The sequence below is a fragment of the Corapipo altera genome, unplaced genomic scaffold (genome assembly GCF_003945725.1).
Source record: "Corapipo altera isolate COAL_440 unplaced genomic scaffold, ASM394572v1 49, whole genome shotgun sequence".
Taxonomy (NCBI): domain Eukaryota; kingdom Metazoa; phylum Chordata; class Aves; order Passeriformes; family Pipridae; genus Corapipo; species Corapipo altera.
Genome location: NW_020884879.1, coordinates 11,443,094 through 11,468,187, shown reverse-complemented (window position 1 = coordinate 11,468,187; position 25,094 = coordinate 11,443,094). Strand labels below are relative to the sequence as shown.

At 38.0% G+C, this 25,094-nt stretch overlaps 1 protein-coding gene across 3 annotated transcripts in view; it reads left to right on the top strand.

Annotated features, from left to right (window-relative positions):
* TOX (thymocyte selection associated high mobility group box) overlaps positions 1-25,094 on the top strand; it is a 223,059-nt gene that overhangs the window by 96,639 nt on the left and 101,326 nt on the right. For all 3 annotated transcript variants that reach the window (XM_027638825.1, XM_027638826.1, XM_027638824.1), the window contains exon 2: positions 17,421-17,486. In XM_027638825.1, coding sequence (XP_027494626.1) covers positions 17,421-17,486 — 66 coding nt within the window. The remainder of the gene's footprint in view (positions 1-17,420; positions 17,487-25,094) is intronic.

Below are 25,094 nucleotides of genomic sequence, written 5' to 3'. Positions count from 1 at the left end.
ATCAGAGATGGATAGCCTGAGGTTGTCCTGCAAGTTTTCATTTTATCATTGTACAGGCACAGCATGGTATGCCAGGTACAACCGGTGTAAGGAGGATTCCAGCATCTCCATCATACAGTAAGCTCCTGTCAGCAAAAGATCTTTTGCAGTGATACACTGCTTAAATTTGACAAAGAACATAGATTGTGTAAATCATGCTGTTTTCATTGATTAGAGTTTGAGACTGCATTAGCCCTCCTTAAGGCTCCAGAAATCACTTCCATAAAGGTGAGTAGTACAAGAAATGTTTAGTGAAGCTTTTCATGGATTAGCTCTTTGTTAGAGGATAAAGTATTTTTACACATACAGATATAGAAGCGATAATTATACTTGGAGGTTTGGGGAGGGGTGGTGCCTCCACTGAGCATTTGTTTACTATAACCCCGTGCAGGTTAATTTTCACTTACATTTTACAGATATATATTGACAAGAAACTTTGAAAGATGTCTTGTGTTATGGCAACTGTATTAATTAAAACAGTACTCTGACTGGGGTGAAACTTCTGTGTAGAAAAGAGAGGTCCAAGTTTAGAATTAGAAAGTGATTCCCACAATTACTTTATCATTGCAAGGGCTCTAAGGAAAGATGTTTACAAAAAATTTAGGGGGTTTTGGAACTGGTTTTGTTCACTTTTAATGTGTATCTTCTGATTAGTAGCTGGACTTCTGTGTTTTAACATTATTGTGAAAGCTTTCCTCCCTGAAAAAAATGATACTCCCTTTCTACTTGAGGAAATATGTGATTTATTCTGGTTTTGAGCTTCAGGGCCAGTGCCTAATTTTCTTTTTATCACATTCCTAGTTCCATAGTAAGCAATTTCATTTGGCTTCACTGAACTGAAATTCTTTGGATATCGTAATTATAAACTGTACATTATGACTTCCTACATTTATTTTTAAAGAGAGAGATTATAGCGTGTAGTTTTAGACTGCTTTTATTGTCTATGAGTTTATTAATGTTTGTATATGTAGACTCTTCAGCTGATAGACTATCAACGGAAAAAGAGCCAAACTTTATATATACTAAAATTCAAAAGCAGAGCATAAAGTTGCCAAAATAAAATTGCTAGCACACCTTTATCATGTTTTTATTACCTCATACTTCACTCTAAGAAACATATTTTCAACCAAGTTTGATATGAAACAGATCAAGGCATCTCATAGCTCTGCAAAAACTCATACATGGGGTTCAAATTATCCCATAGAAATTCAGAAGACTGTTTTGCTTCTAAGCATTGTGCAGAATTGTTTCTTCTTTCACTAACAGTCTGCAATAATTAAGAATAGATTGTGATTGTGGGCAGGGGTGCAATAATTTCATGTTGCAGTGCCATCGGCATGTCCATAGATTGTCTGCAACTTTGAAAATCCTTCACTGGGAAGGCCTCTCATGACTGCTTTTTCAAGTTTGAATCTACAAGTAGTGCTGTATAAAATACCTGCATCCGTACCTCACAATCTATTTCCTGCTGTTGGGAAAAGTGGCACGTGCACAAAATTGTTTCCCTCAGGCAAGGGAATCCTTTAATACAGCAGGCAAAGCAATCCCTGGTATTCTTCATAATTCCTACCACTGATCTCCAGAAGCAGAGTACTGGGATTCTGGTGCAGCTTCACAGTGTCTCGATGATGCCATTTCAGCTCCTCAGGGATGGAGAGCAGAGAGGACGCCTGGTCCTTGAGTGAGTTAGTGCACACTTTACACCATCCCACTCACTTTGTGGTGTGCAGTGTTTAGGGTTTGGCTCACAAGTTTTACACATTTATACTTTTAAGTTTGATACATTTGTCCTAGACTCCTTTTATAGTTAAAAAGAAAAAAAAAATATGCAAATCATATAGACAGTTCAGCTGGTCTGTCATGGAAAGCTGCTTCCAGAGATGGATAATCTGCTCTAGCACCCATCTTCCTTCTTCTTGAATCTTTTGTTTCGCTCTCCAGGCAAGATTCAGTCTTTCTTATCCAGGTCTGCATCGTCCTTTAATCCAGCTTGCACTCCAGTCTTTCTGCAGGTGTTGTACTTGCATTAGTTGTCATCTGCCTGGTTTGGGGAGCAAACATGAACATGGTAGGCGGTTCAGGAAGCCATAGGGGTGACTTTCCGGGTCTGAGAACTAGTTTACCCTGTAGGTGGCAGGGGAACATTATTCTTCAGGCTCTGCCTGTCTTTAGACAAGACATAAAAGTACATTTTCAAAGGTACTCAGATGCAAGGTGGAAGGACTGTTCACTCAAATGAGACTAGAGTAAAACGACAGTGAATATTGCTAAAATTGTCCATGTTTAACTGAGGCCCATGACCATGCAGTGAAGTCACTGCAGCGCTCTTTAGTTCATCCACATTACTTGTCCATCCAGCAAGGAAATTTATAAATTCCTGCACTGGAGGGTATTCTGAGCAATGTCCCCTTTTTACTACAGACATGGATATGTTTCACTGATAATTTACATCTCCATTAGCAAAGCATGTAAGGATGCAACTCTTGTTTTCCATATACCCCTCAAAACGACTACTGGTATCAATGGGCACTGAACACAGATAAAGGGGAGAATTTAGTTAATATTTGCAAAGCACTTTGGAGTATTTGGGCATGAAAAACATCATATTGGGTAAATATTATTTTCATTCTGAGTTAAATCCTGAAATCTGTACTTTAAATGTTGTAATTTCTGAGCTGAGGCAGATATGTGCATATGAAAAGATTTTTTTTGGACTGAATTTGCTTGCTTACTTGTTGATCCTAAGTGAAATGAAGACTTTTTTTGTTTGGCTTGGCTGAGGATAAAAATGCAACAACTCCCCTTCCTACCTCTGGTCTTCTTGTTTTCTGTCTGAAAAGTGCAGGCCAGCACAGAAAGAAAATCAGATTTCAGTTTGTTGACAGTAAAGAAGGACCAAATGTCTTATATTTTGACATTTATTAACAAAAATTTGCCTTTTAAGACATGTTGCTGTCGTTGTGTAAACCAGATGTTTAGCCTGACTGCTTTCATCTACCCTTTTCTAGGAACTGGGGTACCTCAGTAGTTGGACTGTATCATAGCAATGCCCAGTGGTGACATTACACACTGGGGATGACTTTATTTATGTAAAACTTGCAGATTAAGTTGAAGGTGAGGCTTCTCCTGGAAAAGTGGGATATATTCTTCCACATTAAAGATTAAAGAGCAAAGGCATATGTTTGTGTTTGGCTATCAGAAAAAAAACCCAAGTGATTCCTAGTAGAGAAGTGTTGCTGAAGCACCTTTGTCTAGACATCATAGCTCTTACCTCAGAATGGAGAGTTGGAGAGAATTATCAGGTCCACAAACATACTGAAGAGCATAGTACCTTCCTCTTGCTTTTCAGGTCTTTCCATTCTTATCTTTACATATGTCCCTTTTTTACACTGTCTGCAGTGAGTATATCATTTATTGGTTAATAAGTTGTCTGACAAGATAACCACTTTGTACCTAATTGTTCAGTTTATTTATGTATTATTGATGAGCCTAGGCTTGAACTCTGCTTTCCTTAGAGACTGCTTGATAAATCTCTTGGCTAATCCTATCTAAGGAACTGAATTACCTGATGTAGCATAACACATGACATTGCTTTTGCTTTGTATTCTTAAAAAGGAGCTAGTTATACATTTTCAATGAGCAGTGTTTAACAGTAAGAAATAAAATCAGATACATAATTCACATTGCTCTCTATGTTAACAAAAGATCTTCAGTGATGCACTGTAATGCATAAAATACTTCCTCAGCTTTTAAATCAATGTTCTGACTATTTTAGCTTGTAAGGGCTGATGTAGCTAAAAGAGTTTCAGAACTAAAAAATCTTGATTATGAGTAAAACATATTAGACATATCAAAAAGCTTGTGTATTACTAATATGATCTGAAAATATTGAAAGTTAATCTCCTTATACTTTCCAAGGCAGTAGTTACTATTTCAAATGAATGAATAAAACACCAAGCTAATTTTCTATCAAAACATGAATCTAATGACAGCACATTTTTGTACTCTGGTATTATTTCTGAACTTTTGATTTGTAGGCACTGACATAAGGGAAATTTGGGAGTATTACAAGAACTGTAAAGCACAGGAAGAAGCATTGATAGTGTATGACTAGCTTTTTATGAATTCATCTATTAAGACACAAAACAGATTGTTGCTGACACTAAAAGAGATTGTGTGCTGAATGCATGAGCCCATTTAATGTTTTTCCTAAAAATGAGAAAGAAAGCAAACTGCACCTCAGGTAGAGCTTACTTTCCTGAACTTGATCAATGGATGTTGTACTCAGCCTTGAAATCAATTGAATTATACCAGTATAGACACAGACGAGTACCCTTGTACCGGCCCCATCTGTGAAAAGGTGTTTAATTCTGACTTGCATTCAAATCAAGGACATTTTGCTCCATAAGCAAATATATGATTATTTCAACTGGTGCTTTGTTTACCTTTTAATGTGGGAGGGAAGGAGCCAAATATGGTTTTGGAAATATTTATGCAGCTGTTGTGTTTGTGCTGGGGTTGTGTATCTGCAAATCTGAGCACAGTTTGCCCATTTGATTTTTTTCTACTTCCCCTTTAGTGGTTTGGTTTGAGGGGGTTTTTTTATTTGTTTTTTGGAGATTTTTTAAATAATAAACACAGAATTAAGTCCTTCTAGACTGGAAAGTTTGGTTTGAAAATGCATTTGACCATGTGAAGAAAGCTTTTTCTGAGTATGCATAGTAGAGACATATTCTTAGGTATGACCATTGAAGCTGTAGATTTCAGTGGGTTGTTCCATAACTTTGAAACTGTTAATATGCATTTCAGTCTTCCAAACACACAGAACATTTTAAAATAAAAATTATTCAAGCCATTTATTTCAAGTTTAATGTGCACTCATTTAATGGTCTTTTGGCATAGAAGATTATGATAATTTTCGTAGCAGATTTTATCAAATCCTGAGGACAGTGTATTAATAATTCAGTAGCTTATACAGAGAGGTGAGAGAATATAATATAGAGCACTAAAATGATAAGGCATATTTTCCATGACATTACTGTTATAGAGTATTTTCATTGATCAATCAAAAGGCTAGAGTCTGACTAGGCTATGAAATTGCTGAAGTTAAACAAAAATTATTTGGGTAATTATTGGGTAAAAGAGAAGCAGATATTGTGATGCTGTTGGGAAAATGAAACCTCAAAAGCTAATAAGAAGGCATTTTTATATCATAAAAGCATAGGGAACAGCTCCATCAAGCTTTAATCACATTGTTATAATATACATTTATTTAAAAATTATGTTATCTCATTAACAGTGGTTATATCATAGATTGTTATAATTACAGTAGGATTAGCAAATACTAAGTTCTGTTTCTATTTCAATGCACTGAAGCACAGGCTGCACTGTGTGAATCGTAGGATTATCTGTATTTCAAGAGGTTTGTTTTTACATTGGTGTCATAGTCCAGTTCAAAACTGCTGACACCCACTTTGCAAGGGCTGATAGTTTAATGCCAGCCAAAGGTGAGGAGAGCCCATGGCCACCTTGTCCATAACTCCTCTTCTAGCCATGAGGTGCAGAGTACCTGTGTCCCTCTGGGCAGCTGCAGGTGGAGAGTTACTGCTGATAAATCACAGTTCTCCTGCAGCCTGACTGGCCAGCAAGAAGCTCAACTCAAAACTCCTTTCATGGTAAGTGGTGAAAATGAAGCACTTCCCTCCTGTCTCTGCATGGCCAGTATAACAGAGTTCAACTGCATTCAGAGGCTTCTGAGATACATTAGGTTGGAAGTTTTGAAGTGACACAGTCTTACCAATATTCATTTTACAAGATGATAATTGCCCATTTTTCTTAAGAACTTCTCAGGGCCTGAATATGATTTCTGTTCAAAAATGAAATGACTGATACCAGCAAATAATGCCCTGTGAGAGAAAGCAGTCAGCTAGATATGAGAGAGATGAATTCAAGTCTACATCAACAAATATTTTTAGGAAGTTGGCAGCCACAAGAAGTGATATAGGAAGACACATGTGGTGCACAACTGGTGTGGGAAGAAATGGCAGAATAGGACTAACCAAGGTTTCCCACAGTGCTATTGTGTGCTTAAACTGGCACATTCTTCTGGTGAAAGTGTCTTTTTAATTTCTCATGTAAACATTTAAAAGTTAGTTTCATCACAAGATTCTTCTTGGAAATGCTTTATTTGAAGAAAATATAGAGCTCTGACTTGGACCAAAATCCACGGAGCTTAGATCTTCACCATTTTTCATAAATCATATTACGTACCCTAATTATCTGGCAACTTTCCATGCTAGCTGTATAAGACAGGATAAGCTTCCAGAGGTTTCATTTATTAAGGGGTGCATTTTCTAAATAAAATGTGCAGGGAGAAAGAGGTTGCATACCTGTGGTCTGGATGAACCCTAGAAATAGAGAAACTGTTCAGGTTGATCCATGGCTAGCTAGAGAACTCCATTCATTTTGGACAGCACATGAGATGGTGCAATGGACATCAGGAAAGGCAAGCACTCAAGTGGTTACAAATGAAGAAATGTTTGGAAAAAAGCATATTGACAGAGGAGGTTAAAGGAATTCAAAACTGGCTCTCTGAAGATGAGGACGAAGTATCTGTCTTTAATTATGTTCACAAGCAGTAGCAAAAGGTAGTAATGACCAAAAGTCATTAGCTTCAGCAGACTGGAGGGATGGAAGAAAGTCTTAAGATAAAACAGTCGAACAGGTGAAGAGTTTGAACCAAAAGGGGAAATGCATGGAAACACTGTTGCTGGAGTTGTATCCAAGGCAGGAGTTGACAATAAGCTTTTTTGGATGCTGTGTGAAGCCCATTCTGCTGTTACTCAGGGGATGGATTTGCCTGCTCAGGGAGCTTCCTGCCAGCTCTAATGTGATTGCTTCATGCTGATATGCATGGCCTCTTGGAAAGACAGCAGCCATGGTGCTGATAATGACAGGTTTGAGTAACTTTTGCTATCTGATTTGCTGTGAGGTATGTACAACAATAATAGATTCAGAGTGTAGTGATGGGAAAAGCAGCAGCCAGCACTGAGGGTGGCACTCATTCTTCAAGCAGGAGGGAGGAGGAGATGGGACATTTTTTGTCTTTAAAGGATTTTGATAAGACAGTGGCAGGTACAGCTGTATCTTTCTATTTTAGCTCTTTACCTTTAAAACTTGGAAAAAAATTGAAATGTATTTGCATGGGCTTTTTTTCTCTTAAAAGAAAATATATCAAGTGTATAAAGAAAACACTGTTGCAGACTTTAAAAAAACCCACTGTTATGAGAGCCACTTGAGAAAATAGAAACAAAAGATGAAAACAGTCATGGAATAAATTAGTCATAAAGTGAACTTGAAGGTCAAATTTTATCTTAAAAGGTGTAGAGAGAACACTTAGAATTTTTGAGAACCGATAAGTGATTTCACATCAAGGACACTTCTTCACCTAAGTTGGTAAGGAAAAAAAAAGTACAACAACTTCTCCTCTTCTGCTTTTAAGTAATATTTTAAACATTTCTAACCACATCTACTCTTGAATGACCTATTTTAGGATAAAATACTGCAGAGTTCTTTACATTGCTCTGTCAGTGTATCTCAGCTTGATTTGTAGATGATCCTAGCAAAGGATCAAGCCTTTGCTAGCAAAATCTACAAGCCTTGTCAAGCTTCTGAATCTGTTGGTTCAGATTCTTCTTCTGAACATTCATGGGGCTCTGTCTTCTTATTTGATGCAGGCAGGGAAATAAATGTGTGTGACATTCTTAATGAAGATAATCCTCTTGAAATTAATGAAGCTGCTCATATCCCGGAGTAAATATGGATGGGAGTAAGATTGTCCACATGGCTGCCAGAGTAGCTGTTTTGGTAAACTACTATTCTGTATCAGCCCCACAACACCCTTGTCATTTAACAGATGTCCATGTTTTTCTAAGTCCTTGCAATTAGTCATTTCTGTTATCACTCTCTACAGGTCTGAATTAGTTCTATCTAATGAGATCCCATCAGACTGTGCTAAATAATTTGGTTTATCAGAAATTTAAGCTGATTTTTTCCATTTGAGTTTGGTACGTACTTAAATATTTTATGCCTGTTCCTGTAAATGTCTGAGCTCTTGGGTCCTATTTTATCACATATTTGAATGAGTCCTTGATTTTAAATACTCTCACACTGTCATCCCTTTCAGCAGCATAATTTTAATGCATGTTGTGCACGTGATCAAATGACCTGCTTCATTGAGCTAGAGTGCTTAAGTTCTTAGATGATACTTTTAAAATTGGATTTCTAAGCATGGGGTAGATAAAAAAAATATTTCTACATATGTCATTTCCCCCTTACTCTTTTAAACATAAGGCATCACAGCATTCAGGCAAGGTTGTTTAGTTATCTTGCATTTGTTACCTTTAGTTTGCTTCTCAAGCCCCTCTGTCATAGGATTTTTGGAATAGTAGTGACATTTTGCTTGTGTTTTTTTGGTTAATGTTGTTCTGGTCCTTTTTATTTCTAAGGTTCTGCTGTGCAGTAGGAGATGTACTTACCCATAGGAACTATATGTATCCCATTCACTCTGTAAATAACACAGTAGATCAACCTCTGTCCATGTATCCCTGCACACAGCCCCTGCTGTAGTTATGCAAGGGAGTGGTTTTGTCCTAGTTATGCAAAACTCATTCACTACAGTCCATGGAGCCTCTCTTCTGTGATACTGCAACACAGGGGATTCTGCATGTGGATATACAAAAAATGCTTTTTAGTCATCTGTGTGCTCTCTGTAGATCCTTTTTATTAAGCTTTCTAGTGTTTTATTACATAATCTACCACTTGACATGATGAGGCAGATATGAACACTGAAAAAAATTACTCTGAAACTCAAAGAAGATACCTATTTCCTTACCAGTCTACCAGTTCTTGATCCACTTCCTGTCCAAATGGCAATGGCACAATTCCCTTCACCTTCCATGATGCAGGATGAGACCTTGTCATGAAACTGGCCAGTTCTGTTGGTGTTGGAAAATATTCCAAGCCTACCAGGTTAGACAAATTTCCTCAGTTATTGTGGGCAGAAAAAGAAGAGTCTAATCTTAGTTGTTTAAACCTTTGCACCTTATCACCCAATTTCCCAGTGGGTGGCTACATCTATAATTTAGCGTGGATTGAGTAAAATAATAACAAAAGCACTTGCTACTTTGATCTTGGTATGTTTATTTAATGAGTGTTCAATACGCAAGAAATAGTTTATCATAGGAGTCCAGACTACAATACATTGGTTTGGGTTTATTTTATTTTATTTATTTTTATTAATTGTTATTATTTTGTTGTATTTTATTTTATTTACACAGTCAAGGTTAAAAGGAGCAGGAGCCCAGCTGAGAGAGTTCAGAGTTCATCTCTGCATGTTCACTGTCTTCCATTTAAATGTACACAAAGGACTAATACAGTACCCGCTCTCCCCTGGGCTGTCTTTGATACACTCTGCTGTGCCTGGACTCTGCCACTCCTCCTATCAGTCTGATTCTACTTCTTTTAGCCCGCTGTGCTCAGCACTGTAACCTCATTCAGCTAGTGCTCTGCATGCAGGCTAACAACTTCAAGGCTCTGTCAGGCATTGACACATGCAGGCTCCAAGCGGGAAGCTAAACACTCCCCTTCACCTTCCCTGCAGTTCCACATTAACCTCTATTAAGTGTAGGAAAAACACAAATGCTGTAGTGCCATCATTCAGGTTTTAACTACCTGTGTATATTTAGATATTCAGCCCACTCTCCACCTATGAGAACATACTCAGCAAACCCTCTGGCTCCTCCCTTTCTCCCAAGGAGAGCGGTAAGTAGTGAGTTAGCTTGAAGAATGCAATGGGGGAAGGTCTGGTTTGGGTATTTATGGCACAAGCATGAAAATCTGAGAGAAAACTTTGACAGCACTGCCCGTAATTTTTTGAGGCAATAGTAGGTCTTATAAATGGAAAATCAGGACAAAATGGTCTCATTTGAGGAGAATTATGCAGGGTATTTACAAAACATGTCCTCTTTGAAAGCCAGGTGGTAGAAAAGGCACAGTGCAGTGCTAGTCTGCAAGCCCTATCACACTTCGATCTGAATGGATCAAAGTCTGTTGGGTGCTCTGGGCAGAGAGAGTTTTGCCGTTGTTCCTGGCTCTTTCTAAGTATAGGAAATGTCTGACAGTGTTTCCTTGTGAAGCTGCACCCTCTCCCGCTCTGGGACCTGCTGCCAGTGCTCACCCACCTTGCAGCTCCCACTCTCTGAGGAACCACTGAGACTGGGGCAGATTCTTTCCCAACTTCAGTATGCCTAGCCCACATCTCACCCTACTTGGATACAACATGCCCCATATTCCTCATTCAGACTCTTTGGACAACATGGAAGAAAATGAAAGGACAGGAGGCATAAAGGATTTTCCTAATACTTTACTACTGAAAACAAGTCACAGAAATAAAACTGGTAACAACAATAATCTTGAGACATGCCATCTCCTTTCTAATGCTTGGCTCATCAAACTTTCTGCAACCTGGAGGGCTCCTAGTGTTCCACGTGGGACAGGAGTCCTCTATGTCCTGCTACTCTGTAGTAATCACCTTCCTTTGGCCATACAGGGACATCCAGCTCTGCAAAGAGTTTGACTTGTTTTTGCCATGGTGCTCCATTCAGGCATTTTCACCTAATCTCAACCTTCCAGTACTCCTTTTCTGATAAACAAACCTGGAAAGAGGGAGGGAAGATGGCAGAACAATCAAAGTTGATAGCACTAGATTGTTTTTTGACAGTATTCCTGTGATAGTCCTTCGGTGAGGTGTCGAGCCCCTTTCCTGGGAAGGATACCTGTCTGGAATGCGTTACTGTACCAAATTTAAATGTCTTCAGTACAGCATATGAAATGGAGTTCAGGAGACAAAATGGAGTTTCAATTTAATACAAACATACCACTTTGCCAAACTGTGTCAAGAAAGGAATTTTCCATCATGCATAATGTTTACAAAGCATCTCTGTTTTTATCTTTAATGGCTACTGTAACAAGATCAACTGTTTCTTTAGCATAGCCATTTGATGATTTATGTTGTATCCCATCATTATTTTAGTCTCATTTCAGCAGCTCTGAGTAAAATAAAATACCACTCTTTGTCATCAAGCAACCTGAGACAATATCCACTCTAGGCATTTGGTTTAAAATAAACAAAACTACCTATTTTGAAAGATTTTTTAGGATTAGTGGCTTTTAGATAATGTAAGCTACAAATGATGTCTATAAGCTGTAGGTAGTAACATCACTAAATCATTAGAAATAAATAATCTTTTTGCACAATGCTATTACAATATCTTCTTAAACGTAATGAATTGTGTTGGGGCACCATCAGAGTATGCTAAACTACGGTTAAAAGGTATAAATAAAGTTTAAATTTAGGGCTAAATCTATCTTCTAATTCCAATCAAAGATGGGAGAAATTTGTGTTTAGATTATGTGATTAATAACAAAGGCTTTGAAGATCTGTAACATCCTTTGAAGAAATCGGGATGTTGAGTCCAAATGGCTTTATCCAGAAGCTGAATTTATTAAATACAACAACTTTCACCAATTTCATCATTTTTCCCCTTGCTTCTTCTCCTTTAATCTTTACATTTTAGGATATCATTGTTGAGAAATATTTGTACATGAAACAGTGGCTGAAGTTGCTTTCCCTCCACACCTCTGTCCCACGCTTGTTTTGGCATCAAAAACCATATGGGCTAGAATTCCTTATACTTCCCTGCCTACACTGCAGTTGCACAAGATGCAGTATGCTCTTCAGTGTGAAACAGAAGAAACTCAAAGATCCATGTGCTTGATTTTTTTTTTTCTTTTACATGGCTAATATAACTATGCTTGAAGAACTTAGATTGCACACACACACACATATATATATATATGCATACAAAGAGGAAGCAGCTATGCAATTTCCTGAAGTCAAAAACTGTGGATAAAAAAGGAGCAAAATAACCCCTCACTTCTCTAAATAACAGCAAAGAAGTGTGACACAGCAAGAAGATGGAGATAGAGGGGTGAAATTTCATTCTCCCAATAATCCAGATAGCACAGGTGATCCTGGCAATAAAGACAAAGTGACTTGGCATACAAGAAGGTAGCCTATGGAGGGGGGATGATGCAAAGTCAGGCTGGAAGCCTCTGGTGAACCTGTGCATCCATGTGGTAGCTGTCATCTAAACTAGCTACATGAAGCTAATGCAGGTATGTGTCTGCATTTATAATCACTGTATATACACATACAGTTAGCAGTATATAAATATAGTTTGTTTCCAGTTATTTTCTTTGGCTCTCAAGCCCTTCTAGTTTTTTTCTGCAGTCTTGCACTGTCCTTTTTCAGGAAAATTCCAAATTTTCCTGTGTCTCAGTTGGAGTCACCATGAGAAATTTTTTTTCTGTTTGTTTTTTTGTTCAACCTGTTTGTAATGTCTTTGTGTCATAGTCCATGTACGATGTTTTTCATTTAAAGCCCATCAAAAATGAAAAAAAAAATACCATTCCTGCAAGCTTTTTTACTTCATAGTCATTATTATAAACACTGGTAGAGTTTGCTGCAACCTAAATAGGAAGATGAAAACAGGCTTCCTGGCCATGACTACATTGTATGACCCTGGTGTGATGCCACGTTAATGGGAGACAGAAGCCAGCTTTGGATACTGTAAAACAGCTTTACCACTCCAGACGTTTGCTGAACTCTGTCATAGCTCCTGCATCAGTTACAGTCAGACAGTGTTTATGTAATTACATCCCTAACTTCTATGAGTAAATTGCATTTAATAACAGCTGTTGGGTACTTTGTGCATGTTGGGTTGTTGAACACTACAACTTGTCTTACAAAGGGTCATTCTAAGGGGAGACTATAACTGGCCATGCCATAGTGTTGCCTGTGTGTTTTATTTATAATAATAATTTAAATAAAGAATATGATGCTATTCTGATTTTATATTAGAACTAGCTCCCAGCTATATTTCTTTTCGTATCACAATGCAGTCATATTCTTAGTTTGCTCTCACCCAAACTTCTCATGCAGTTACACTTTAATATGAAAAGAAATGTTGTCAAGACTAGTTATTATCACACATCAGAACATTGTATTAGCATTCACTTTTAATGGATTAAAATGAAAGATTTTGAAATCTGCTCTTAATGATACTGAAGGTTCTTGGAGACACATTGGGAAAGCTTAAATGAAATGTCATATGATATATATACATCATACATAGGTTCATAAAAGACAGTTAATTTAACTGCCTGCCTTTGTGTTTCATCTGTTCTGTTTGGATGAATCATCCACAGGTTAAGTGATGCTTGTGCAGTTTCTTTGCTTGAAATCGAGCACAGTGAATGGCAAGAAGGTTTAGGGAATATGAGGTTCTCGCAGACTGAGGATGATAAGTAAAATAAGACAATTTTGGAGGCCTAGAGTATAACCTGGAAGGAAACTCTGGTTGTTGAAGACATCTTTGAGTCATATCTGCTGATCTTTTGACTCACTGTCTGATATGGATAGGTTGCTTGAACTGCTGTTGCATACATCACCTCACTTATAAAGCTGAATTCCAGGTGGATGTAGTATGAATTAAGCTGTCCTGGTGGACTTGTTGAGAGATGCCATGCTGCAGAGCATGTTACAAAGCATGTTACAAAGCAGTCTGTTAAAGGTGGAATGATTCAATACTCATTTCTGGGGCTTAGAGGCATGTTTTGGAAGCTTCTGAACACATGGGAAAAAACATGGATAGAACTTTCCAGTTGATCAAATTGTTGGCATTTTTTTCTGAGTTTATTGTTTTGTTGTGAGTTTGCCGTATTTGGCAAGGTGGAGAAGGTGAGCACACAGTGTGCTGCATCAGTGTTTCTGAACTTCTTGTTATTGAAGGCTTGGGTACCCTTTTTGTGACTGGGTTGTGATGTACAGGTCATCTCTATTCCACACTGCTTTGATAGTTGGGAAAGGGGATGATGAATAAACAAATCAGCATTGAAGTAAATATTTTGTTGTACTTCGGTATACAAAGATCATAATGTCGCTCTTTTGTAAACGTTTTAGTAAACACTGAAAACTTGAAGGAGGTATCTCCTGGCAATATCTCCTGTTCAAAGTGCATGTGTATATGCTTCATCCCTTGAGTTTATGGGTGTTTTTCAGGGTCATATCCAAAGTCTTAGGAACTGCCAAAAAGCCATGCACCACGCTGCACTAAACTGAGGGCAGATAATAATTTAGATGGTGGTAAATGTAGTACAAATACTAACATGGCAATAGTGTTAGTGTCAGCTAATACATTACAGTCCATAACCTGCAAATATAAGCACTACAAAAAATACACATTGCATCAAATCTAGCTGACCTGTATAACCTGTTACACAACATCTTACACATACTTCTGACAAGCAGATGCTAAATATTGCACTGAATTGAATATTGAAGAAATTAGGTAATAAATCATACAGCTACTAGGTATTTTTAGATGTTAACAGGTCACTCAGATTTTACAGACCTTATGCATCAATATATTTTTCTGAAAATTTACCCTAACAAATTAATCCCAACTGTTGCAGAAGGTAATTTCTCATTTAAGGCCAAGTCAAAAGGCCAGAAATTTTAACTTTAGGTATACTTTTTGTGTTTTGGTTTCTTTGATACATGCTCATATTCACCCCACAGACCATGGTAGAACAAAAGCATTTCAAGAGCTAAATAGAGGACCACAAGCAACAAACAGGAGAGGCTGAGATCCAAGATCCTATCATGCCAGAGGGACCACTAATAGCAAGGCACTGATTAGGTAGGCAGATAATCCAAGAACAACACACAGAATGATGAAAATTTCTGTATTCATACAAAAATACCTTAGGGAAATTATACAAAGAATGCAGATTTGGTGATTGTGAGCTTGGGAGCAAGGACAGATGACCAAGCATCCAAAAGAGGAAGTTATATGAAAGACTAGTATACTTCATAAAGATTGTTAAGTCACAGGGTCAGGCATTATGGAAGGCAAAATAAATTCAAATGATCCTTGACTGTATCTAGCTAGTACTCAAAAAAAAGAAAAATTTCTTCATGTTCATTGCAACTAAGCATACACAACACAGAATTTGAATTATAGCAAAGTTTGCAACAGAGCACAACAAATGTATTGAAGATAATGAGGGAAATTCAAAAGAGGAGACTTAAGGAATCATGCTTTCTAGGGCAGACAGGACTACCAGAACCAGCTGATTTAACTATCCTGTCCCTGGTATTTCTTATAAATATGATAAACGGATTGCATACGTTCCAAAAAAGATATCAAACTTCATTCTAAAATGTCTGACAAATGATGAGTTTGCTGTTCACATGGTGCTTAATTACCTCCTAAAGTAGGAACTTGTATCTTATTTCAGGGCTGAATTTCTGTAACTCCCATTTCTCAATACTAGATCTCATTATACCACTGTCAGGAAGGCTGACATCTTGCTATCAGACATCTTTTCAGGGTGTAAGTACCAATCGCAGTGATCAAGGCATCTTTCAGCCTTTCGTCTGACAAGCTGAATAAGTTGAACTCCTGTAGGCCTTGCACTGGAGCACCTGCTTTCCGACCAAATGCTGTGAAGTCTCTCTTCAGAATTTCACCTGTCCATCTGAGTAGAAGAAACAATGCATTGTTTCCAGTGTGCAAACAATCCAGACACTAAAAAATTTTCTCCGAAACTCTACTTTTAATGCTTATAAATAAGAACATTGCTGAATGAGAAAGCTAAAAGAAAGGGTACATGTCAACAGGAAACAATAAAGGAACAAGCATCAAACCCTGTTTTATGATCTAATCCAACTATCTCTATTCCATCAAAATTTGGAAATACTCTATTCCTTATGGCAGATCTGAGTCCATGGGATAATCCTTTCCCTCCCATGGAACTAGGACTTCTGACAGATAGGCTGTGACTATCTATTAAATAACTCTGACCAGGAAAGGCAGACCATCAACTGCTGTGCCAGGAGCTGGCACTTGTTCATTTTACTGCTGCTATTACGAGCCTTATAGCCTCTGGCAGAGAAAGAGGATGAACAGCTGGAAGCTGAAATCTTTTCAGCCAACTCAGCAAAAATTGGTAGAGCTATCTGCCAAAGCCACAGTTTAACTTTGCCACCTTGGGCTAGTTGAACATACTTCACCTGGCAGGTAGAATATCCCCAGAAGCTCAGCAGTGATTGAGAATTGTCTGTGGGACACCTTCTGTGGGAGCAGAGCAAGCTCAGTAGTAGAGACTTCTTAAAAAAGCTGCCATGTCATCAAAAACAATGGCTCGTGTCCAAAATATGTCACTCTAAGCATTCACACAAGGGGTCAGGTGAAAGTTATTTCAAACAAACCTCATCACAGCTGGAAATTTGTGGTTGATGACTGGGGATGGGGATTCCTGCTGTTGTTCATTTCTACTTGAAAGGTCTGAGCAGAACTGGGACTATAGTTGCCCTGTTGGCAGTGCCACTTGGGAGGGCATAACGAGAGTTCTGCAGGGACATTTTCCAGATTATATAAGAAATCAGTAGTTTTGTACTTCTTTGTGTTGGTATAAGATGAGGCTTTCTCGATCTAGACCTTCAGATTTTAATCAACTTCTTTCTATCACATTTCCGTTATTTCTTAACTACAGCTGAGGAGAGAAAAAAAACTGAGGGGAAAAAAAAAAAAAGGAAAGAAACTTTTGTATATATTTCCAGGAATGGTGTTTATCATTTACAGAAGGTCATTTTTGCAGTTCTGATTATGAATGTTTACTTTATTCACACATCAAGGAAACTATCCTCTTACACCATACGGACAGGAGGTATACTGTTTCATACATTCATATGCCTGAAAGCTGTCTGGAAATGTATTTCCTACTTTCTGATATGGGAACGTTTCAATAGGAGGGGATTTAATTTGTTTTGAAATTTCAACTCTTGTTCTGCTCTGAAGCTAAAGTTGGAATCCATTAAGATGCATTTTAGTGCAGATTCTATTCTCATCTTCCTTTTCTTAGTAACTCTGCAATTCACTTTGTACTTCATTGCAACCAACAGCAATATGTATACATGGAGCACAAAATGAGCCATTTTGTTTTAAAACAGATTGCAGATGAAAGGAAACCATTCATTTCTTGCTTGCTAGCTGTAATTACTAGAGCGCTAATTACTCCAAATCACTGACATCCAGGGTCAATAAGGATGACAACAGGAACATCAAAGACAAGATGCACACACACAATTACAAGTCTCTAAAACCAGACTGTAATATTACTTTATGGCAACTGTTTTTTTCAGTCAATGCTGAAAAATCAAGTTTGCTGAATGTTTACTATTATTTCCTTTGCAGTTTGACGGTGAAAACATGTATATGAGTATGACAGAGCCGAGCCAGGACTATGTGCCAGCCAGCCAGGTGGGTTAATTAATCTTCTCTGCCTTGTTTCAGATTGTAATTAAACAAATTCAAAGAGTTGCATTGCAAATGAGTGGCACTATCAGTAACTGCTGCAATCAGGAATAATCATAATTTATAAACAAAGCATTTAAGCCTTGTTTCCAGTTAATGAGATAGAGCTGATAAAACACCAGAGTTGGTGTTTATTGAAAGATACTACCTTGTTTCCTCTCCAGAATGCAAGCAGCTGTTTTGCCAGCATGATCTTTTCTAAACAGTTGTTTTACCTTCAGGAAATAAAGTCTTTACAGGTGCAGGTTATTTGTTTATCTGACTGCAGACAAGTTAATCATTATAAGCTACACATGTCACAAATAGCCTTAATTATCACTTGTAGGGCAATTGCAAAATTGCATTTTTAACACTAATCCTATGGCTGAGGAACGTTGCTAATATTACAGAATTAGCAGTGAGGTTAAGGCAATGACTTAGTTTTCTGTAGCTTGCAGCCCAGAAGTTTAATGTGATGTGGATTTTTTACGAGTATTTTTGAGTCCTTCTCCTTTGGGAAACGAAGCACACTAAATTTTGATATTAGGTGCGTATTAAAAAATCTTCCACCTTTCCCCTTGAATCCTAAGATACTGTAGGTTTCTAAGAATGAAGGATTTTACTTACTTATTAAAAAGCAAAAATAGTTTCGAAAGTTTTGGGTTGTCTACCTGTTGCTGTGTCTATATGTAGGGGAGAAAATTTTATTTACTTCATGTGTTTCAATCAGTGGAATTTTATGCTAGTAAGTGGCAGGGATAGTGCTGCAGGTCAGTTAGACTGTGTGAGCAATTGCCATGAAAAATCAGACTTGTGGTCTAGATCATACAGTATTTCAGGCCCAGCAGTGGCTAGTCTTTCAAACAGAACCATAAGGATTATGTGAAGAGCTCTCATTAGGTGGGAAATAAGTTCGCATGCGTAGTAAATGTGTTTATATAAGCTGGGTGTAATTTAGAAATCAATGCTTTAGAAAGTGACAGTCCATTCAAAACTAAGTGTCTCCATGAAGTAGGGTTCTTCACATACACTGGTTCATTTGGGGGCAGGGAAGCAGGAGATTGTGTGAGATGAGTACATGGTTCAGTCAAAAAGACCATCTTAAAAATATTTCACCATGTTGCTTCCCAGGCTTCTGTTGAAGTTACTTTAAATACCTTTAGAGACCAATAGTACTTTGCATTTAGAAATTGTGCATGATTGAACTTAGTCAGCTAAGAACCCTCCAAGATCCAGAGGTAGTTTAGACTAGAACTGTTTGATTAAAAAATGAAAAATTGTATTATTAATTTTTCTCTAACCATTAATCCAAAAACTGTACTGACAAGTTTTAGTATTATTATTAGATTAAAGCAGCCTAGTATCATCTCATTTATGCCTTAAGGGTTTGGAAGTGCAAGGGCTAATTGAATTTGTTTGAAACAGTAGAAATACAAACTCTGTGAATGATTGCTGTTATAAGGCAGCTGCTACCTTTCAGAGAATCATTATGTCTGTTTTAAATAGTTTTGAATAAAGGATTGCAAATCCACATTATACATCAGAATTATTTTTCTTCTGTTGATATTTTTGTACTGTGTATGCAAGTAGTTTAAATAATTTAAATGGCATATTGAAAAATTAAGATTATAAGTTTTAATCTTTTATGTGGTTTCTACATGTGCTAACAAGGCCCAGATCCTCCGAGATATTTATGCATCTAACACTCACTGATTTCAGTGGAAGTAAGGTGCTTAAAGTACCTTTAAAGATCCAGGCCTAGATATTTTAAATGCAAATGACTTTGTCTTCAAGAAAAAAAACCAAAACTATCAAATGTGGCATTTCCAAATTCAAAGATGTCAGAAAACCCTGAATACTTAGTAAGGTCTGGAACCAAGAAAGGGCTTACAGACTTAGTCTCACTACGGCAAAGTTGAGCTCTTGAGTGTCTGGCTCCCAGGTAGAGTTCAAAACCCAGAGGCAGGTGTTGAAACTGTCTGTCCTTTGCTGGGGGATCCATCTGACAAGAGGCAGCTCAGTTGCCAGGCACAGTGTTTTATGTTATTACCAAGTGACTGACACTGTTCAACCAGCCTCCTGTGCCCATTTGAGAGAAGCCTTCAGCCTCGGGCTGTCACAACCTCCTTTCCCTTGCTGGGATTTTCTCCTGGTGCTTACACTGTTGCAGTGGTTTTAAGTGAATATATCAAATCATACAATGGTTTGGATTGGAATGAACCTTAAAGATAATCTAGTTCCAACACCCCTGCCATGGGCAGAGAACCTTCCATTAGAGCAGGTTGCTCGGAGCCTCGTTCAACCTGGCCTTGAACACTTTCAGGGGTAGGGAGTCCACAGCCTCTCTGGACAACGGGTGTCAGTGCCTCACCACCCTTATGGCAAAGAACTTCTTCCAAATGTCTAATCTAAGCCTACCCTCCTTCAGCTAAAGTGTCCTATCACTACATGTCCTTGTAAAAGTCCTTCTCCGGTTTTCCTTTTGACTCCCTTTAGATACCAGGAGGCTACTCTAAGGTTTCCCTAGAGCCTTTTTGAAGCTGAACCACCCCAACATTCTCAGCCTGTCTTCACAGAAGAGGTGTTCTAACTCTGTGTGGCTGGAACATATGTGAAAGCTCATATTAATAATAATGTTTAAAAAAAAAAAAAAAGGCCAAAAAAAAGACAAACCACAGTAGGAGCAGGAAGTTGGGATGTATTGGAAACCTACCTCTCTCTTGTTTCATCAAGAGACTGTGAGAAAAGCCTAACCAAACCTGTTCCTGACACAGACATCTGCTAGTCATTCCTCAAAGGAACGAAACAACTCTCCATTGACGGTATCGCTGAGGTCTTCACTGCTTATAATGGGGTGCTCTTCCTATCTTGGACATAAACATTTGTTGGTCAGCCAAAATTGGTAAATTGACTACCATTTCAACATCTAATCTGTTTGTTAAAACTGGAAAAAAATTATATTTCTTGCTCTGAAAACAATGCATGAAAGATTGAGTTGCTTACAGGGGAGGGAAAGGAAGAGGAAAGAATGCAACTGTATTTTCTGACCCCAGTTATCAGGACTGTTTGTTCATTTTCCTTTCACTGTTACTGGATGTAAAACACATAATGCTGTAAAAAAAAAAAAAAAAAGAGAAAATGTTCTCTCTCAGATGACAGCCTAGTTGCCTCATTCATAGTTTTGTCCTCTATTTTGCACCTGTTCCCATGAGCCTTGCTGTTGCATGACCTCAGTAAGAGAAGTGCAGGATCCTTCCTATCCTCTATAATTTGTCTGTTCCCTCACAAGATCAGAGATGAGGGTTTGAATCCTGTCAGAATGAGGAGTGAATTAATTTCTCTGCTTTCCTTGATAGACACACATCTGTTAACTAAAATATGAATCCCACATGTTACGAGATGCACAGTCCTATCAGAAACTTTTATTCAAGCTCTGATCATGCTAACTGAATCAGACATGAGCATCATTTTCTAATTTCAGCGTCTGACACAGCTTACTTGGGAGGTAAATTGGCAAACTGAGTCATGGTATGCAACACCAAAGACCAAGAGGTTTCCACTAGGCTGTCTTCAAGATTATGTGACTATAGAGACAGGGTTTCTGGGGTCCTGATATACACTGACATGAACTTCAGTTCTTTCTGTTTACTGGAAAGTGTTCACATCCAGAAAAACATCACCATATATTATTTTATGGGTTTTAATCAATTTATCCCCTTTGGGCTAACATAAATAAAAGCTCAGCCATTGGACAGGAAAAATATAGTTTTGTTCCTTTTGCTATATAACATCAAACATCTGCATAGTTTGATAATCCAAGACAAGTTGCCTCACAGCATCCCTCAACAATAATTATCATTTCTGTTCAATTTTCAAATCAGTACATGCTTTGGGACTTACAGACCAAGTTGCTAAGTAGCAACATATGGCTCACTACTGTTCCTGTGATGTTGCTGCAAGCAAATAGCATAATTCTATACTTGAAATGATTTTTACAGAAAACCAGTGCTGGAACTGAGCCAGAAGTATAAGTATACAGTAAAAATTAATGATATTCTTTTAAATTGTCCCAAAAGGCTGTTTGGCAATGTTGTCTCTGTGTACATTTTATATATATGTGTAAGTACTGTGTTTTTGGTTGTGATATATGTAGTACCGGACTCTGCACTGCAGGCATCTCCTAAATGAGTTATGCCAGCCATATTAACAAACATACACAGTAAAACTACAATTGCACTTGGATCTGAAAATATTTATCATTTTAAAATAAAACTATGCCTACTGCTCTGCATTTCAGATTCCCACAATATATTGTTTTCGCCCCACACCTATAATTGGAATCTCAGTGATGAATTGTTCTTTATGTAATTCCTCCTCTTGTAATTCGTGGGCCATGCACAGCACAGTATAAAATTATATTGTTTATTTTACATTTTTTCCTAGTCACAATGAGGAATGTAATTTCAGGACTCTGTTGCACAAAACTTTGGCACTTTTGTAGCCTTCCTGAGGCCTGATATACCTTAAGGCTAATGAATCCAGCTGCCAAATTCCCTGCACAGTCCAAAGGAAAGGGAAAAAAAGAAGCCTGGAGCTGATGGTTTATGGCAGTACCTCCATTGTCCCCGTTGGAAAAAAAGAGATATCCGAGGCAGAAGAAGGAATACTGTTTGCTCAGAGGTGGTATTTTCCTGCTTCCCAGAGCTATGCCAGGAAGATCCATATAAGATATGTATGCATGCTCTTTGGTACAGTGAGCATCATGGGTATCAAAACTGTTTTGTCCGGTACAGCTGAAGAGTGAAATAGGATCAAAGGACATTCAAAATGGAGATTTTTCATGTTAATAGGAAAGTAAAGGCTTTCCCTGCCTTTTGTTTCCATATTGACATGGTCCTAGATATATCCCTGACTTCTTTTTTACATGTTTATACTGTAATTTCTTAGATTATTTATGGCATAACTATTACTCATGGGAAGTGGGGATGGATAAATGCCATGTAATAGCTGCCCTCTCTTGCTCTGTATTGGTCTTCCCTGTAGGTAGGCTAGAATTTCAGGGTACTGTATCCTGTTCCTGCCAGAGGATACAGCTCTTCATTCTTATCCCCCCTTTAGAGCCTTCATCAGCAGATCAGGGCAGGAGTTGGCTGCCTAGGAAAGGATTGAGAAAAAGCAGCATTCTTAGATGGAGAATCACTGCGTGTTTCAATGTACTCCCATGGGTACATGCTACTGTGAAGTCCAATGCAATCCTGCCCAAAAGTCAGAAGGCATTTGCTCATTAGTTGAGAGGCTGCTCCACGTTGAGAAGGCAATGCCACCTGATCAGTCTGCTGACTGGCTGCAGTTTAGAATTGTTTTAGACCATATTCCACCTCCCTCTTCCTGATCCACTGTCTTTTAATTTCAAAAATAATCAACGGAAGAGAGTCCACTTCTTGCTCCTCCATTTCTCTGAGGCTGTCTGTAGTAAAACGCCCTCATGGAAAGAAAAACACCAGGCAGGCCTTTCAGATCGTGAATGACAGGTTAAAGCTGGAGGTGATTTCACCCAACCATTCCCTTTTGTCTAAAACATAGTCTTAATGTGCCTTAATATCAGGCACAGAGTCTGGAAAGAACTGAGTCCCTGATAAAAATACATCAACAGTTGCATTAGCAAGGCTATGTATATATTTATAGATATACATCTTTAGAACCGTAGAATGTTTTGAATTGGAAGGCATCTTTGTAGATCATCTAGTCCAGTTCCCTGCCATGAGCAGTTACATCTTTCACTGAATCAGGTTGCTCAAAGACTCATCCAACCTGACCTTGAAAACTTCTAGTGATGGGACACACACAAGTTCTCTGCACAATCTCTTACTGTATCTTACCACCCTCACAGTAAAGAATTTATTCCTGTGTCCAACCTAAATCTATTCTCTCTCAGTTTAAAACTCTTTCCCCTTGTCCTGACACTAGAGGCCTTGATAAAAGGTCTTTCTCCATCTTCTTATAAGCCCTATTATATGTGGAAAGTCTGCTATAAGGTCTCCTCAGAGTCTTTTCTTCTCCCTGCTGAACAATCCTAACTTTCTCAGCCTTTCATCATGCTCCAGCCCTTGGACCATTTTTGTGGCCCTTCTTTGGACCCAGTCCAAGAAGTCCGTGACTTTCCTGTACTGAGGATCTCAGACTTGGACAGAGCACTCCAGCTGGGGTTTCACCAGAGCAGAGTAGAGGGACAGAATCATCTCCTTTGACCTGCTGACCACGTTGCTTGTGATGCAGCCCAGAACACAGTTGCCTTTCTGGGCTGCAAGTGCACAGTGCTGGCTCACCTGGGTGTCCCTGGGTCCTTCTCCACAGGGACGTGTTATTATAAGTATGTATTGAATGTCTTTAGCTTTAATGCAAAATCTATGAGCATGTACTGTGTATGTATTTCAGGATATTTTAAATTTTTTGTAGTCAAATAACGGTTATAAAAATTAAGTCAAAATTAGAGCCTGTTGACCAGAATTTAAGAGCTTTTTCAAATTTCACATGAAAGATATAACTCAGGTGAAATACCTTTACCCTCTTTTACTCAAATTCATTTTAGTCATTTATGTTCAGTAGATGTTGAACTTTTACTCTGATCAGAAGAAGAAATGTATATGACCTACTTATCTCTGAAAAATGAGTTACTTAAACATGCCCTAACTTAATGCTTCTTTCAATTAATGCTTATTCTATAGCACATGCAATAAAAACACTAAAGAGGGCAAAGTCTATTCCCTAAGGATCCTAAGCAAACATACCCACAATTACAGTTGTATAAACAAAAGTGTCCCTCTCCAGCCTTCAAAAACCATTAGCATGGATCTGTAAAATTGAGATCATATCAGAAACCTCAGCAAGTATAACAAATTTTTCAGCGTTCTGTTTGTCTTCTGGCTGTGAAACCTTGCACTTCTATTTTCTTTACAGCCATGTGGGCTGAAAACTTTTTAATGAAAGCAGGTCTGGAGAGTAATTGCCTTGCTCCAGAAGTTTGGGGCTTTAGAAGTAAATGTCAGATACTGCTAGAGTAATGCTAAAATTGTGAACTTGGCCCTTTTGTATACACAGTGATTCTGTGCATCAATTAAAAGTATTTTTCTTAGGAGTTGAAGATGGGAGGGAAACAATGTAAACACTGCATCTTGTCTTAGCAATGGGATCAGGATGATAGCAACTTCAGTGATAAGCCCACAATAAATCAATAAAGTAAAAGTAACAAAAGCTATTATTTTACCATGAAAAAGGTAAACAGAAAATCAATCATCAAACGATGAATTCTCTGTCCAAAAACCAGAGGTATTTTTTCATATATCACAAGAGAAAAGGCACTGCTTTTTGCTGTGCATGACATGAGAGAACTTTCTGTTTAATGAGCAGCCAGTGTAAAATATCCTTCAAAATGTTTCCCTCTATTCCTTCATGTACAACTTTTTTAGCATGTGAAAACAGATTACAGACATCATATATTTTAGTTATGTAGTTTCCTTTCCAGGAAACTCTACAGGTCAGCAATGTGGATGAATTATGGGATGTAACCATGGGAAA